We start from the raw sequence: 14,725 nt of genomic DNA on the forward strand, positions 1-14,725 counted from the left end.
TCTCAAGGTACGTCTGCGGCGGTGTCCCATTTAGGCAAAATAAAAAAATAGGTATATGATACGTTGGGATGTAATGAACTAATGGAGGAGTAGGGGCGGAGTGGGAACGGCAACACATTTTACAATACGTAGGTCAAGGGAAGGAATAAATAATTTACACTTAGAAATATAGAATTATCTAGAACAGCACAGAACATCTATAATTAAATATAGGCCTAAGTCATCGGGTTTGAAAGAAAATTTAATCTTAGATCCGGCGCTAGGGGGTGGCAAACGGGGCGATCAGTCCAATTACAATAGGGTATCTCTTTACAGAGGCGTAGCGAGGGGGGGTGCGGACCGCACCGGGTGACACCATTTAGGGGGGTGACACCAAGGCAAAAAATAGCAAAATATATAGAGAAAATTTGAGGGGGGGGGGGTGTAAATCGAACGTTTGAGGGGGGGTGCACATCGAAAGTTTGAGGGGGAGGGGTGCAAATCGAAAGTTTTTTTTTGGGGGGGGGGGGGGAGGGAGTGCAAGTCGAAAATTGAAAGTCTGTCCCCGGGAAGGGTCGCTACGCCTCTGGTGCCGCACCTGGTGAGACCCGACCTCGCTGCACCACTGTTTACGTGTTTTCCAAATTTAATTCCCAGCGAGGTGCGACACTGTTTTTGTATCGAATTACGGCTTTTCCCAGTTCAGGTGGGTGATAACTCACTAACATCAACCGTGGTCTCAGTTATAACAATCAACAACGTCGGCATTCGACCATTTAGTTTTCCCCAATTGAATTCAGCAGCAATTAATTAAGTTTACAAACTAAGTCAGAAAACAATGACAGTGCTGAAGCGCGGGGCCCCTTCAAGCGCGGGGCCTGGGGCGATCGCCCCGTTTGCCACCCCCCCCCCCCCACGCCGGTTCTGCGAATTACATAACTGTCAAAAGATTAAATATCTTAGCAAGAAAAAAAACAACTAAGAACATTTGGTTTAAAACGTGGGAGAGGTAAACATCTGTTATTAAAGTGAGAAGTTTGGCATTATCTTATTAACTCCAAAACATTTATGTGTTATTATGTGTGCATGCATATTATATATATATATATATATATATATATATATATATATATATATATATATATATATATATATATATATATATATATATATATAAAGCAGGCCCCGCACGTAAGGTTGGGCCTAGGCCCCGCTTCTTCTGTTAATCTTGATACATTTTAAAATCGAATTTTACAGCTATATCACTGTTCTACGGAATCGTTAATAACAAATATGAACAATTAACCTAAGAAGTTTTGTTTTAGACATAGATCTAAATAAATGTTCTAATTATAGTGTTACTCAGTGGCGTAGCGAGGTCGGGTGTCACCCGGTGTGGCACTTAATGGCGTCACCCCCCAGAGGCTATTTTTGCCTTGGTGTCACCCCCTAAATGGTGTCACCCGGTGCGGTCCGCACCCCGCCCCCCCCCCCCCCCTCGCTACGCCTCTGGTGTTACTGCGTATGAAATATTTATTTTAAAAAAAATATACATCTACAAACAGCATCTTCGAGTCTTAGTTAGGGAAATGCGACATTGACCAAGAAAAAAAATCCGAGTTACAGCAAAAATCTAGAAAAAAAAATTTGCTTCGACCTTTGAACACCACACTAGCTCCTCATAGCACAGTATAATAAAATCAGTACCACATCATTCCCTTTGTGTTAGATCTATATAATTATGTGCAATATCCCAAGATGTGATGATAGGCCTAAGTGTTTCAAGTATAAGCTTCCTAAGTTCGACAACTCTAGCTTGAAACTTTCAATACATGTTTGATTTGTTACCACCAAAAATCACTAGATCTAGATGTTTAGCATAATGTGAAAAGAATAACGCAGACGATAAAAATTAGCCATAGACTCTCATATGTTTTCAATGGGGCAATACTTCCACAAATAATTAGTTTTAATGACCAAAATACGATTGATAAGAAAATCAAAAACACTTGTTAAGAAGAAAGTTTTTAAAATAAATAATAACATCGAGTTTGAATTAGAATACTGTGAGAACCAACCAGCTTGTATGTAGTGTGTGTGTGGGGGGTATTATTCTTTATATTAGGCCCTATCTAATATCTTGTCCTAAATTAAGCGTGGGCCTATATTAATCCTACATGCTACCTCTTACACTGCGTTTACACATGCAACATGCATACCCATACATGTCTAATAAAAACAAATTGCAGCAGCAAGTTAATGTTTGGCCTAGATCTATTTGAAAACATTTTCCTCGCGGAACATGTATACTAGGGCTTGCTGCGAGTTTTTTTTTTTTCAAGACGTATAGATCCAGGCCTTTACTCTATTGCTTAGCCCTACATGTCGAGTGTGTGTAGTGTTAGTCACAGTCTTAGTGGTAACAGAGTTTCTTCCAGCCCCCCCCCCCGAACAGAGTTTCTTCCAGGCATCTCTTCGGGGGGGGGGGGGGGGAACCCCTGAAAAAATTCTACCGCCCCCCCCCCCCGAACGAAATGAAATTTATATAGAAAATATATACTTTTACTAGTGCCCCCCCCCCCCCCCCCCCAAAGTCTGGAAGAAACAACTGGTAACAAACAATTTTGTAGTCCACAATTCTAACTTAAATTATTAATTAAGAATATTATATTGTTGTTTGCCATGTACATTAAAGAGACAATTTTTTATTGTACAGCGTGACAAAGTTTCAAGCTGAAGGAGCCGAGAGAGAGATGGAGAAAGAGTAAAAAAAAATAAAAATAAGATCTGTCAGGTACATGATCGATTCACACACCGATTGATGAAGATGGTAGTTGTAATAAAGAGCTCTTCCACAGTGAAAGCCAGAATACTACACTATGTATACAACACACCCCGCATCATTCTACTTTTGTAGGCAACACAAGTGATAAGCCAAGCCCAGTATTCACGCTAAACACTACAATATTGTATTATTATTATTGATACTGGAAACACGGAAAACCACTGTCTGGCCTACAGTCTACACGCACTTACACAGATCTAGATCTAGTACAAAATAGTTTTGAAAATAGAGACTTTTTATATTGGCCTACTCATATTAATAAATTGGTAATCGGTAATCTATCGTTTTGGGTACGTAAAATCGCCCGCGACTAGTAATGTGAAAAACAGGTGACTCCTTACATTTTAATAATTATTTCACATTTCGAGGAGGATTTATGTTTTAAAAATACAAAAATGTTTCCTTGTTTCATTTATGTACCTGTTTTTAAACTTTAAACAATTGAATCAAAACTTTTCAGTAATAAATGAAGACTAGCGATGTTTCCAACAGATGCAACCATGCTCATTTACTATAGCAGCCATCTTGTTAAAGTTTTATTTTTATAGACTTAAAGCGCAAGATTCAGGCGGAAGTCACTCTATTTTACAAATGGCTGCTGTTTATATAGGAAATCTTGCTTGCAGACACTGCTGTTTAAAGTTAATTTCTGGCCTATATTGATATATTTAGCCATTGATTTAGGTTTATTATTCATTTATCTATAATATTTGACACAAACATATCACAATATACTTCTATTACAGCCTTGACAATGAGGTAACGTTTTCGTACATTAGTAGCCGCGGGCGATTTTACGTACCCAAAACGATAGATTACCAATAAATTATAATTATTTTATTAGAATATTTATTATTTACTATGTATTACTACTATAGTACTTAGCCTAGAGGGGCCTAACTTAATTTATTAATTTAATTTTAAATTTATTATAACTCTAGTAATTAATTATTTATTACTAATAATAAGGCCTACTACTTTAGTTAGTACTAGATCTACTAGAGTACTACTTACTTTAGCTTTAACTTTATTCTTTATTTATATTAATATTTTACTAGGCCTATAACTATAGGGCAGGGGCCTATAAAATATAACTTAGCCTATAGGCATAGGCCTAACATTATAATTATTATAATTAAACATAATATATTTATTATATATTAGGCCTATATAATGTTTAATTACATTAGTGAGTAATAACTTTTAGTCTTTTAGTACTAAATATCTACATTGGTGACATAATTCATGACCTATACTATAACTATATGGTTTATGATAGCATATGTGTCATGACGTCAAGAGTTCCATAATATAAAAATGTTCTGATATGATACATTATCTCGCTCTGGTGCACTTTATTTAATTACTATGTCATGCTGTGATGCAGCAGCTAATTCTATACTCCATACTGACAAAATCTGATCACAAATCATGTAAATTGTGAGTCAAGTGTGTGTCTTGACTTCCGTTGAACCCCTGAAACTCACCAAGCCCCTGTTGTTTGATCAAACCAAGGCTAGGAACCACTAAACTAGACCTATATACTAGCCTATATAATTAATATGTTACTAAGCCCAAAAGCAATGAATAAAAGAAAATCTGGAAAGCTACTGCTTAAAAGTAATTGTAATCTTATTCATCTGTCAATATGTTTTTTAAATTTTCCTCTCACTTCAACTCAACCTCTTGTGATAAGTGGAGTTGTTATAAAAAGTGTTTTAAATAAAAAAAAAGCAACCTATCATAAAAAATAAAACTTTACAGAAACATGAAATTATATTCAGCTTTTTTTCTTCTGCTAGTTGAAGTGCTGTATTGAAAAAGATAATAAATAGTATTAATGTCTGCATATACAATGGTTAATGATTATCTTTCCTAAAACAGACCTAAGGGACAACACTCAGAGAAATCAAGTTCAATAGCCTCATTAACATAAATTATCATTAGGGTGACACCTGTTCATTCTCTACATAATTATTAACATAAAATGACATCAATACCGGACCAGGTAAGAATATACTACCTCTAGTTTACTTGCAAACAAAATCTTTAGTTTCCTATTTTTTTTCTTTGTTTTGTTTTACCAACTATTCATAAAGGGGAACACATTTAATACTAATTTTGACATATTACTTAATTTAATTAACAGGAGCTAGAATACCACTACTCACCTAGCCAGTGGTCTCATAGAATGAGTCCAAATGAAGTTATAGCTGATCATCTTGATGCCCAGGCTCAAGGTTTGAATATATTTTAAAAACTAGCTAGTTTTGGTTATGAAGTATTTACACAAGCATAACATGCTGCTGGTAAATAATCTTATTATAAATAATAATCTTATTATAAATGTTTAAAAACAGTAGTATTACATACTTAAACATAATTGAAGGATAAAGTTTTGAATGTTCCTTATAAAGGCTTTGCCAGGCAGTCTTTCTTTCAGGCTTTTTTCTGGAACACACCCATCTCCCCTAAGATGAAATAAAAGAAACATTAATTTTAAATAGTAGATGTATACTTTAACCATTGTCTTCCCTTTCCTGATTGCATATACAATAATATGTAGAGATCTTTCTATTTTCAGGAAGTAAACATTCATTGTGGACATTAGACTGTGAAACAGAGATCAGCTATGGAGACTCTGAGAGACAAAAGTTGGATATTTTTGACAAGAGAAATTCTTCAAAGAAAGGTGAAACATAATTATTAAAACAAAAGTGTTTTTTTTAACACGTTTTTATTAACTCAGCTTCGCGTGGATGTGTTTGTTGTTAAAATTGACATCGAAAATTAGCCCACTTCTGATTGCTCTATAGATCTGAAATTTGGCATGCAGGTTACTTTCGCCTAACAATTTCAGATGCAATCATAAAAACTAGCAATTAGAGACCGTAATTAGCTTAATTTAATTACGCCCAAAGGACCATAAAATTGAGGACATGATTTCTAAAGATACCGACAAGACTGGAGGCTTGTTGACACAGTTACTTCGGCCCCAATCGATGTGAGCTCGCTGGCCGTGATCGTATAGTGGTTAGTACTTCGCGTTGTGGCCGCGACAACCCAGGTTCGAATCCTGGTCGCTCAAGATTTTTTTAGTCCGTGTATTTATAAACACTTAGTCAATTCATACTTAATCAAGTCATTAGATAAAGTAGAAAATAAACTATATAAAAAACTTTTTTAAAAACCACGTTTTTCATGTGTAGCAACGGACTAAAAAGGAGAAAATAAAATACTTAAAAAAAACTTTTTAAAAAACCACGTTTTTCTTGTGGACTAAAAAGTAGAAAATAACTATTTACATACATTTGATGACAAAAAACGTGGGTCGGGCAGATGGGTCGGGAAATTTGATGGTGAACGTACCCACGTTTTTTGTCATCAAATGTATGTAAATAGTTATTTTCTACTTTTTAGTCCACAAGAAAAACGTGGTTTTTTAAAAAGTTTTTTTTAAGTATTTTATTTACTCATTAGTAAGCTTTAAGTCCTAAGTTAGTGCAGTAATACTTCTTAATTGAAAAAAAAAAACATCTGTTGATGGAGTCCAGCCCAAGGGATATAACTCATGATCATTTTTAATGTAAATTTATGTAACATATGCCATCAGTAAGTAAATTAAGTTTGTAACTTGTTTCAGGTGCTCCAATAATGGTTTATTTTCATGGTGGTTACTGGCAGGTCAAGGAGCTTGGGTAAATTAATTTTTGTTGCACTTGTTTTAAGCATTTACATTTTTTATTTTGAATCTTGTTAGCTAAATTATTGCATATTTTTTTTATAATATTAGCATCATTTGCATAGCAACACTATTTGGCACATGCTCTTGACTTGTCTATGCCTATATATTTACAGGCCTATGTTTATAATAAGCTGCGATATATTCATAATTATATATAGAGGAAATAATAAGCTGCATGTGTATGCTACGCCTTCCTACCATACCAGCTGTGTCACATCTGGCATGTTAAAGCTAGATTAGTATGATAAAAAAAAAATTTTTCATAATAATTTATACTTGAAGTGCATATGAATGTTGCATTCCTATAAATTAGTGATAAGCATGTAGTTATTGTTGTATTGAATGAATGGAAACAATAGCCTTTCATACATGTTAGGGAAGATGAAATAGCATCATCTGTTTTTTGACACTTATACAAAAGACAGTGCGGTCCTGACCTTTTTGCTTTCCCCATGTATCCAATACTACTGGGTAGAGTCTATTTGAGTAGAGGCCAGGACATCTAATCTATGGACTTAAGCCCTGTGAGTGAATTCCAAACATTCACATGAACAATCATGAGCTCTGCAAGTGTGATAAAATATTTTTACACATAAACAGGAGTTTGATTTTGTAGTTGTCTCTCTTAGAGCAGCGTCTATCCCCAGCTATCCAGCCTAATCTGCATGGGGGTTTGAACTCAGACCTTTCTATTTAGCAGCCTTGAGCTTTACCGACCTGACCACGGTGACCTCCCCAATCAAATAATTTGTTTAAAAAGGGAAGGTAGTTTATTTTATTAAACTAAACTATATCTTTTCTGGTTGTGTATCATTTCAGGCGGGAAGTTTCTAGCTGTTTGGCTGTACCATTGTGCAATGCTGGGGCCACAGTGGTTGTGGTTGGATATGATCTGACACCAGATGGTATGAGATTCTTTTTTATTTTTTTTTATTTTTAAGAAGTAAAGCTCATGAGGTAGCCCTGAGAGTGGATGAAGAAGAGTTAATCTGTTTCTGTAACCTCTGCATGTGAAGCACTATGCCAGCTATCTTTGCTGTTGTTAACTCGAGTCCGGTAACCATTAGAGCTGAGTGGACTCAGGGATAAATACAATTTTTAAGCGCAGAATGAAAATCTTAAGTTGTTTCTTAATCTTAATAATGCATTTTTGTTTTTTTCATCAGAACAAAAAAATGCATGTTTTTTTTTTAATGAAGAACTATTTTTTCCCTTCAAGTTTAAGAAACTTAAAAAAATTATTATGTTACAAAATCTTACATTATTTTGTCAACATCTTTTTAACAAATAAACTGTTTATTTCCCCTTAAAAACAGTTACACTGGATACTATCATACAACAAATAAAGAAAGCCATATACTATGTGATTGATTTAGCAAAAGAGAGAGAAAGCAAGTAGGTCAAATAATTTTAAAAGATAAATTTTAAATATATTACAGTTCATTTTTGCCCCATTATGAACTATTAAAACTTTAAAATGAACTTAAATGAACAGAGGGATATATTTATCTGGACATTCTGCTGGTGGTCACCTTGCTGCTATGATGCTGATGTCAAGTTTTTCAGACTTCGACCCATTTGACTGTGAATTGATTAAAGGTTTGAATTTTGTTTTGAATTGAAGAAATGATGGAATTTATATCATAAAAAAATTCCTGATGTTATATTATAGAACACTTTAATGGGAATCACATTGCTTCTATAGAAACAAATCTGTAGACAGGTTCAGAAATCTGGCTTTTCATTATATTGACCTGCCTGATGTACATGTGTACAACTAGTATTGTTAATGATACTTTAACGTCTGTTATACTTTAAAAACAGTAAGAAAACCCTAAAAAATACTTTTATATTATAAAAATATATAACGCCATATAAAAATGAGCGATGTTATTAATTTTAAAATTTAAAAACCACACAGGTGCTATGCTTGTGAGTGGGGTGTATGATCTTAGACCATTAACTAAAACTTCCAATAACGTGGCCTTAAAGTTGACTGAGTAAGTATTGTTTTGGTAAAATAATAATTGTTATTAGAGGTATATTTCACAATTATAAATTCAGACTTATAAAATTAAAACAATACATATGAAAATCAAGACAAACTTTTATAAAACATGAATTTTAAAATTCTCTTATCAGGGAGTCTATAAAATTATGAATTAATTGTGGTTTTTAATTGCAACTTAATAAACTTTGAACCGTAAAATACTGTTATATCCAACAGGGAAGATGCTTGGCGCTTAAGTCCCCAAAATTTCGTGAAGGAAATAGCTCAGCAATCTCAGCATCGTCACATTGTGTTAGCCGTGGGTGAATATGATCCGCCAGAGTTTAGACGTCAGAGTGGCGAGATGGAGAAGGTAAATGCTGGCTCTACAATATTTTTTGAGTTGCATCCACAATTCACCCTGCCCCCGCTATTTCATCTTTACTGCCAATAAAAACAGTGTACAGTAAAGTAATTAAAATTTCCCCTTGTTTCATGGGGCAGATGAAGTAGAGTTCACATGCTTGTGTGACCTCGGTATATATGAAGAGAAAGTGTGGTCAGCACAGTGACCTGCCGCCTTTATTCTACCTAACGTGAGCTGTTGAACTCATGGGCGTCCTACAGACTTAACTCGAGGAAGCAATGCAAACTCAAGACATTTAGGTTAGCAGGCATGCACTCCACCGACTGACCATGCGGTCACCAAACACTTCTCATAACAGTGTGGTTAAGTGGAAAAACAATCCAGAAAGTCTCAGTCTACTTTGGCTCAGGTCTCTTGGATGTCTCTGTACCTTCTCAATCTAAAGATTGCCTATCTCAAATCAGTGAAAGTTCCATTGTGTATTTAGTCATCTACACAACTCTTTTACACATATTGTAAATTAAACCAGAAGAAATTAACTATTTATCTGCACATTGGATCATTAGGTCTGAAAAGCTGCTATACTTCAACAGCAGTCATTATAAAAAGTGGTATTTTTGTAGCCAATTTTATTGACACACAGTCATTGTATTTTTTTAACATGTGCAGATGTTAAGAAAATTTGGAGTGAAAACAAGTTATCTAGACATACCAGACACAGATCACTTTAGTGTTGTGGACAAACTAAATGAGCCTGGATATTTACTTACTAAAGTAAGTTCTGCCAATTCCATAGAAAGCCTTATATTTTGAATTCTAATCAATCTTTACTACTTAAATACTTAACGTAATTAATAAAATCACCAGAATTTAACTTCCTATTTTACCATATCTTTATATCACACTTAGTGTAATAATTGTTACCACTTAACTTCTCAACATAATTAATTCATTGATATAATACAATTAGAAGAATAAAACTTCCAGCTAACCATGTCTTTATATTACAGGAATGCATTCGTCTCATGGGTCTTTAACAACATATGGCTATGGGTTTTTTTAAATGTGAAATGATAAACAGTGATTTCTGCACAAGGACTCTTATCTTCAAGAAATCTCAATAAACACTTTATTGAAGGAGTCTCCAAGTATATACTTCCATACAGCAGCATTATATAAGCAGTCTTATTTTATGTTTGTTTTATATGCAATTTTTTCATATACAATTTAACCAATGCTGTGATGTCTATGGGTTACGTAAAATACAATACAGACACAGTTACCTATGCAGTTATTACAGTGCCTTAGATTACTTAGAATAATTAATTAAAACAGTATAGATGCTAGACTTTTTAATTTGGGAAGTTTATACACCTTATGTTACCTGTTTCTTCTCAGATTACATGAATGTATGTTTTTTTATTTGGATCTGATAAAATTTACATAATAAAAACAGGTTAATTAGTATTTACATTACATTTTATTCTGTTTATGTAAGTGTATCTGCAAATTATTTATTTATTTTTATACATATTGGATAAATAGCAAAAACGGTGATGGGAATATGATTTTTGAATATGGCTTACTTCATTTTATACCCTCTGCATTTACTTGGATCAAGCAAGGTTTTTACTGGTTGTGTTGAATAAACATGTGTCATTTTCTAATGCAGCAATAATGGTAAGGTCTTCCAGGTTGATTTTGTGTACACAGATACTGTTTACATATCTATGTAACTGCCTTAAAGAATTATATTTTTAAGTGCTTTAAAAGTACAGCACAGGTAAATTTATGTGTTCATCAAGACTTAATTTTCATTAAGATGGAGATTATAATTAGAAAATTATGATGTAGATACTGATGAGGTTGTTTGTATACTAAATTATACCAGGTGTTGCTTTTACTTAAAAATTGTGATCCTGTCTATATATTCCACAATAGAACTTATATTTCACTTTCATGCTTGTAATTTTCTTATGTCATATTTTACTGTGGAAGAATAAAGATTTTTCAGAGCTTTTAATATAAGTGACTGCATTTATTTTGCTGTATTGGTGATTGTTTAATTTGTTTATATGTGTAGGTCCAAATATTTAGGACATTGACACTATATACATTATTTAGACACACATGAAATCAAGTGGGGAAAAAATATATATCTGGAACATTTTATGCTATAAAATTGTGTGCCTGTATGAGTTTTAATTAATTAGTTAATTAATTTTTAGTCTGCACTTACATTTAGTAATTTAAAGGTGGTCTATAAAGCATTTTAAGTCACACATACAGTGGGTTTCACTTCACAAGCTAAATTAGGCTGAATAACTCTATTATCAAAAGCAAAATCCTTTAAAGGTTTGTTTTCTGTTTGCTAGATAATTAGATCTAAATGTCAGTCTAAAACTTATGTGCTACATTTATATTTCAAAGTTCAATAATCATTGTTCGAAGTGAGGATCACCACAATTGATGTCAAGCAATTTTACCCCATCTTGTATCTATAATCACGAAGACCGTCTCACCCCACAATAATGGTATTTAAGTGTTTCATCGTCCTCAAACTTTAACTGCTAACTGGCACTATGGTCGAAAGAAGTGATACAAAATCAAAATCAGATAAAACGGTCCTAGGCCCTAACGCGGATTAAGATTTCAATAAATAAAATTTAAATTCTTAAAATATCCCAAAAATTATTTTTTTTTAAAAATTAGGTTATTGATATTGTAGTATAGTAAACATCGTTTTATGGGGAAAAAAACCTACTGATCAATTTTTTTTTAAATTAATCGCCATCCTAAATTGAGCTAGATCTAGATATGATATAGATTCTAAATCTAGGATATAGAATCTAGGATCTAGACCTAAAACGCAAATAATACAAATTACCTGGCCAAGGTGACGTTTGTTTATAAACAAAGTTTCTGAGAAAAGCTGCTGTGTTGTCATTGTAAGAATTCAGTTAGTGTAGTTGAGCTAAAATAGTTAGATCTAGATCCATATACATACTAGTAATAATAATACTTACTAGATCTATATTACTAGATCTAGATTCTATGTAGATCTATAAAATAAAATTGAATCTGACGGTAATCGATCGTTTTAGGTGCGTAAAAATTTTAATTTTACTAAAATTAAAATTTTTCGTCCGCGGCTAGTAATGTGCGAAAAAGTTACCTCATTGTCAAGGCTTTATAGATCTAGATCTGTATTATGATATATTTGTGTCAAATATTATAGATAAATGAATAGTAAACCTAAATCAATAGCTAAATATATCAATATAGGCTAGAAATTAACTTTAAACAGAAGTGTTTGCGAGCAGGATTTACAATATAATGGAATATAAAAAGCGGCCATCTGTAAGTTAGAGTGGCTTCCCCTGAATCTTGCGCAATAAGTTTACAATAAAAAAAATTAAGCAAGTTGGCTGCTATAGTATAGTAAATGAGCATGGTTGCATCTGTTGGAAACATCGCTAGTCTTCATTTATTACTGAAAATTTTTAATTTAATTGTTTAAAAACAGGTACATAAATGAAAAAAGGAAACATTTTTTGTATTTTTCAAAACATAAATCCTCCTCAAAATGTGAAATAATTATTAAAATGTAAGGAGTCACCTGTTTTTCACATTACTAGAGGCGGACGATTTTACGTATCTAAATAAAAACGATAGATTACCCTGTTAACTTACTACTTAGGCCATATTATTAATTTATGTGGCTTTATGTGGTGGTCCAGTTTGTTTCTAGAATCAACATTTTAACTCTGAATAGATCAATAATTAAAATTAAATCTAATATTTAATGCTTTTGTTTTGGTATTTTTTATAAACTTCATTGCATAGAATATTTTCTTTTGCAACAGACATAATCAATGTTCCAGACAGTTATGATAGTGGCCATACCGGCCTTGGTCACCTTGACTGCTGCCTTTTTTCTTCTACGGAAAATCTCTAAGGCTAACAGTGAGCAGGAAGAGCAATGGCAGAATTTTGCATCTAGATCTACATCTAATTCAGGTGTGCTAGATTAAAACTTGAACTGCTGTTCTCCATAGCAAGCACAGTTGCTTTTTTTTATTGCCCATGTTGTCTGCTTAGTTAGTCGTTCCTGTGCCAGCCCTTGTATCACACCTTACTCTTAACTAAAAGAGATATGTTACATGTAATCAAACTGATTTTAACGCTGTTAACAATGGTAACCAAGCACATGTTAATTCCATCAATATTACTTTTGGTTCCTTGAGGAACTTAGGGCCTCTGTTAAAGCTCTCTCCTCTCTCTCATGCTGCTTCCAAAATATACATAAACAACCTGTTAACACCAGTAATTATTATCGTCTAGGTATCAGTCTTTACATTATTACGAAACTTAAATTCTCTCCATACAAAAACATTTTTATTTATTTCCACTATTAGTTTCAATTGAGTTTTGTACTTGTTAAATCTTTTAAGTAATAGTCCACCATAATGAAACACTTCTGTGTGAATACTAATTGCAGATAGATTACAAGATGGTGAAATAAGACAGCGCAACAGTAGATCCAGAGTAAATACAGAAGACACCAGAGAATGTGCCATCTGCTTTGGAGAAGCATTGAAGTTTGTTGAACTACGTCCATGTGGGCACACAAACATATGTAGAAAGTGTGTGAGTAAACTAACACCAAAGATTTGTCCTTTTTGTCGAATTCCAATAACTGAGTATTTTTATTGAACTGTTGTTATTTTAAAAACAGTGTCTTGGAACTGAAATCTCTAAAATCTTAATTGGACTTTTGAGATGTAAATAATGTGATTTTTATTTTTTTTAATGATAATTAACATTTCATTAAAAAAAAAAATTTGATCTTTTGTTGGCAAACTATCTATTTCATGTTTTCAAGTTGAATCATCTTTTGATGGGCTAATGATTCATTTATTTTTAAAAAATTGAAGTTAGCAAATAGCCTGCTGTTTTATTTTAAATTCAATCATCTTAGGATGGCCCACAATTTCATTTGCTGTCCTGTACATACTGCTGATACGATTGACAGATCAGATTAAGAATAAGTAAATTGTAGTTGTTTGAGTTTGAGTACAGTTGTGATAATGTGCATGAATTTTATTGTACAGTGTGATTTAGATGTGATGTTACATTTTTTTTCAAATGGACATCACTATGTGTCACCAGGATTACAATTTAATTTTTTAATGTGATATAAATTGCCATATCCTAGGTGCCAGTTTTACACTCCTCTAATGATATTAGGTAGAAATTTTAAATTATGAAGTGAGTGCTAAACATATATACAATGTATCAATTTGTGAATATGTATAAGTGTGCTAACAAAATCTTGTTTATTTAAAATATGTTATGTTAAAAGTGTTTACTTCTGTGAAGTTGTAATAAAATAATACATCTTTATAATGTTTGAGTTTGATTGCTTGCAAAAACAAGCTAGTCTGTTCTATCACTGATGCTTTTACGACAAATATTGATTAGTTTTGCTGCATCAATGCAGTTTTATGAAAAAAGTGTTGATTGAAATTTTATAATTGTAAACCACATACTGAAATAGAGTTCACCTCATTCTTGATCATGTCATACAAAGGGCATAGGTAGAGTGCAGTAACTGTCAATCTTTTCATCAAGTACTGGTGTGTATGGTATAGGGGAAAATAATGTGTGGTGTATTGTTACATTGTATAACCAGGTAGTGTTAATACATTTAAAATTTAATTTCCAAATGGCAAATTCCAAAGAGATTTCAAAATTAAGAATTTTTAAAATTAGACTAGTACATAGCATTGCCTTGAA

At 33.0% G+C, this 14,725-nt stretch overlaps 1 protein-coding gene across 4 annotated transcripts; it reads left to right on the plus strand.

Annotated features, from left to right (window-relative positions):
- Nucleotides 1-2,752: 2,752 nt before the first annotated feature.
- LOC131927196 (kynurenine formamidase) lies at nucleotides 2,753-10,911 on the plus strand. 4 transcript variants are annotated; one of them, XM_059282928.1, is made up of 12 exons: nucleotides 2,753-2,773; nucleotides 4,709-4,832; nucleotides 4,974-5,064; nucleotides 5,409-5,516; nucleotides 6,468-6,522; nucleotides 7,389-7,474; nucleotides 7,886-7,964; nucleotides 8,065-8,168; nucleotides 8,491-8,569; nucleotides 8,797-8,932; nucleotides 9,596-9,700; nucleotides 9,937-10,911. In XM_059282928.1, exons 2-12 carry the CDS (start codon nucleotides 4,812-4,814, stop codon nucleotides 9,961-9,963), a joined length of 891 nt encoding a protein of 296 aa, XP_059138911.1. In that variant the 5' UTR covers nucleotides 2,753-2,773; nucleotides 4,709-4,811; the 3' UTR covers nucleotides 9,964-10,911. The 4 variants fall into 4 exon arrangements, with proteins under 4 accessions (XP_059138911.1, XP_059138909.1, XP_059138908.1 ...); XM_059282926.1 differs by lacking the exon at nucleotides 2,753-2,773 and adding an exon at nucleotides 2,839-2,922; XM_059282925.1 differs by lacking the exon at nucleotides 2,753-2,773 and adding an exon at nucleotides 2,866-3,030.
- The last annotated feature ends 3,814 nt before the right edge of the window (nucleotides 10,912-14,725 follow it).

The sequence above is a fragment of the Physella acuta genome, unplaced genomic scaffold (assembly GCF_028476545.2).
Source record: "Physella acuta isolate Inbredline_101_S28 unplaced genomic scaffold, ASM2847654v3 ptg001380l, whole genome shotgun sequence".
NCBI lineage: Eukaryota > Metazoa > Mollusca > Gastropoda > Physidae > Physella > Physella acuta.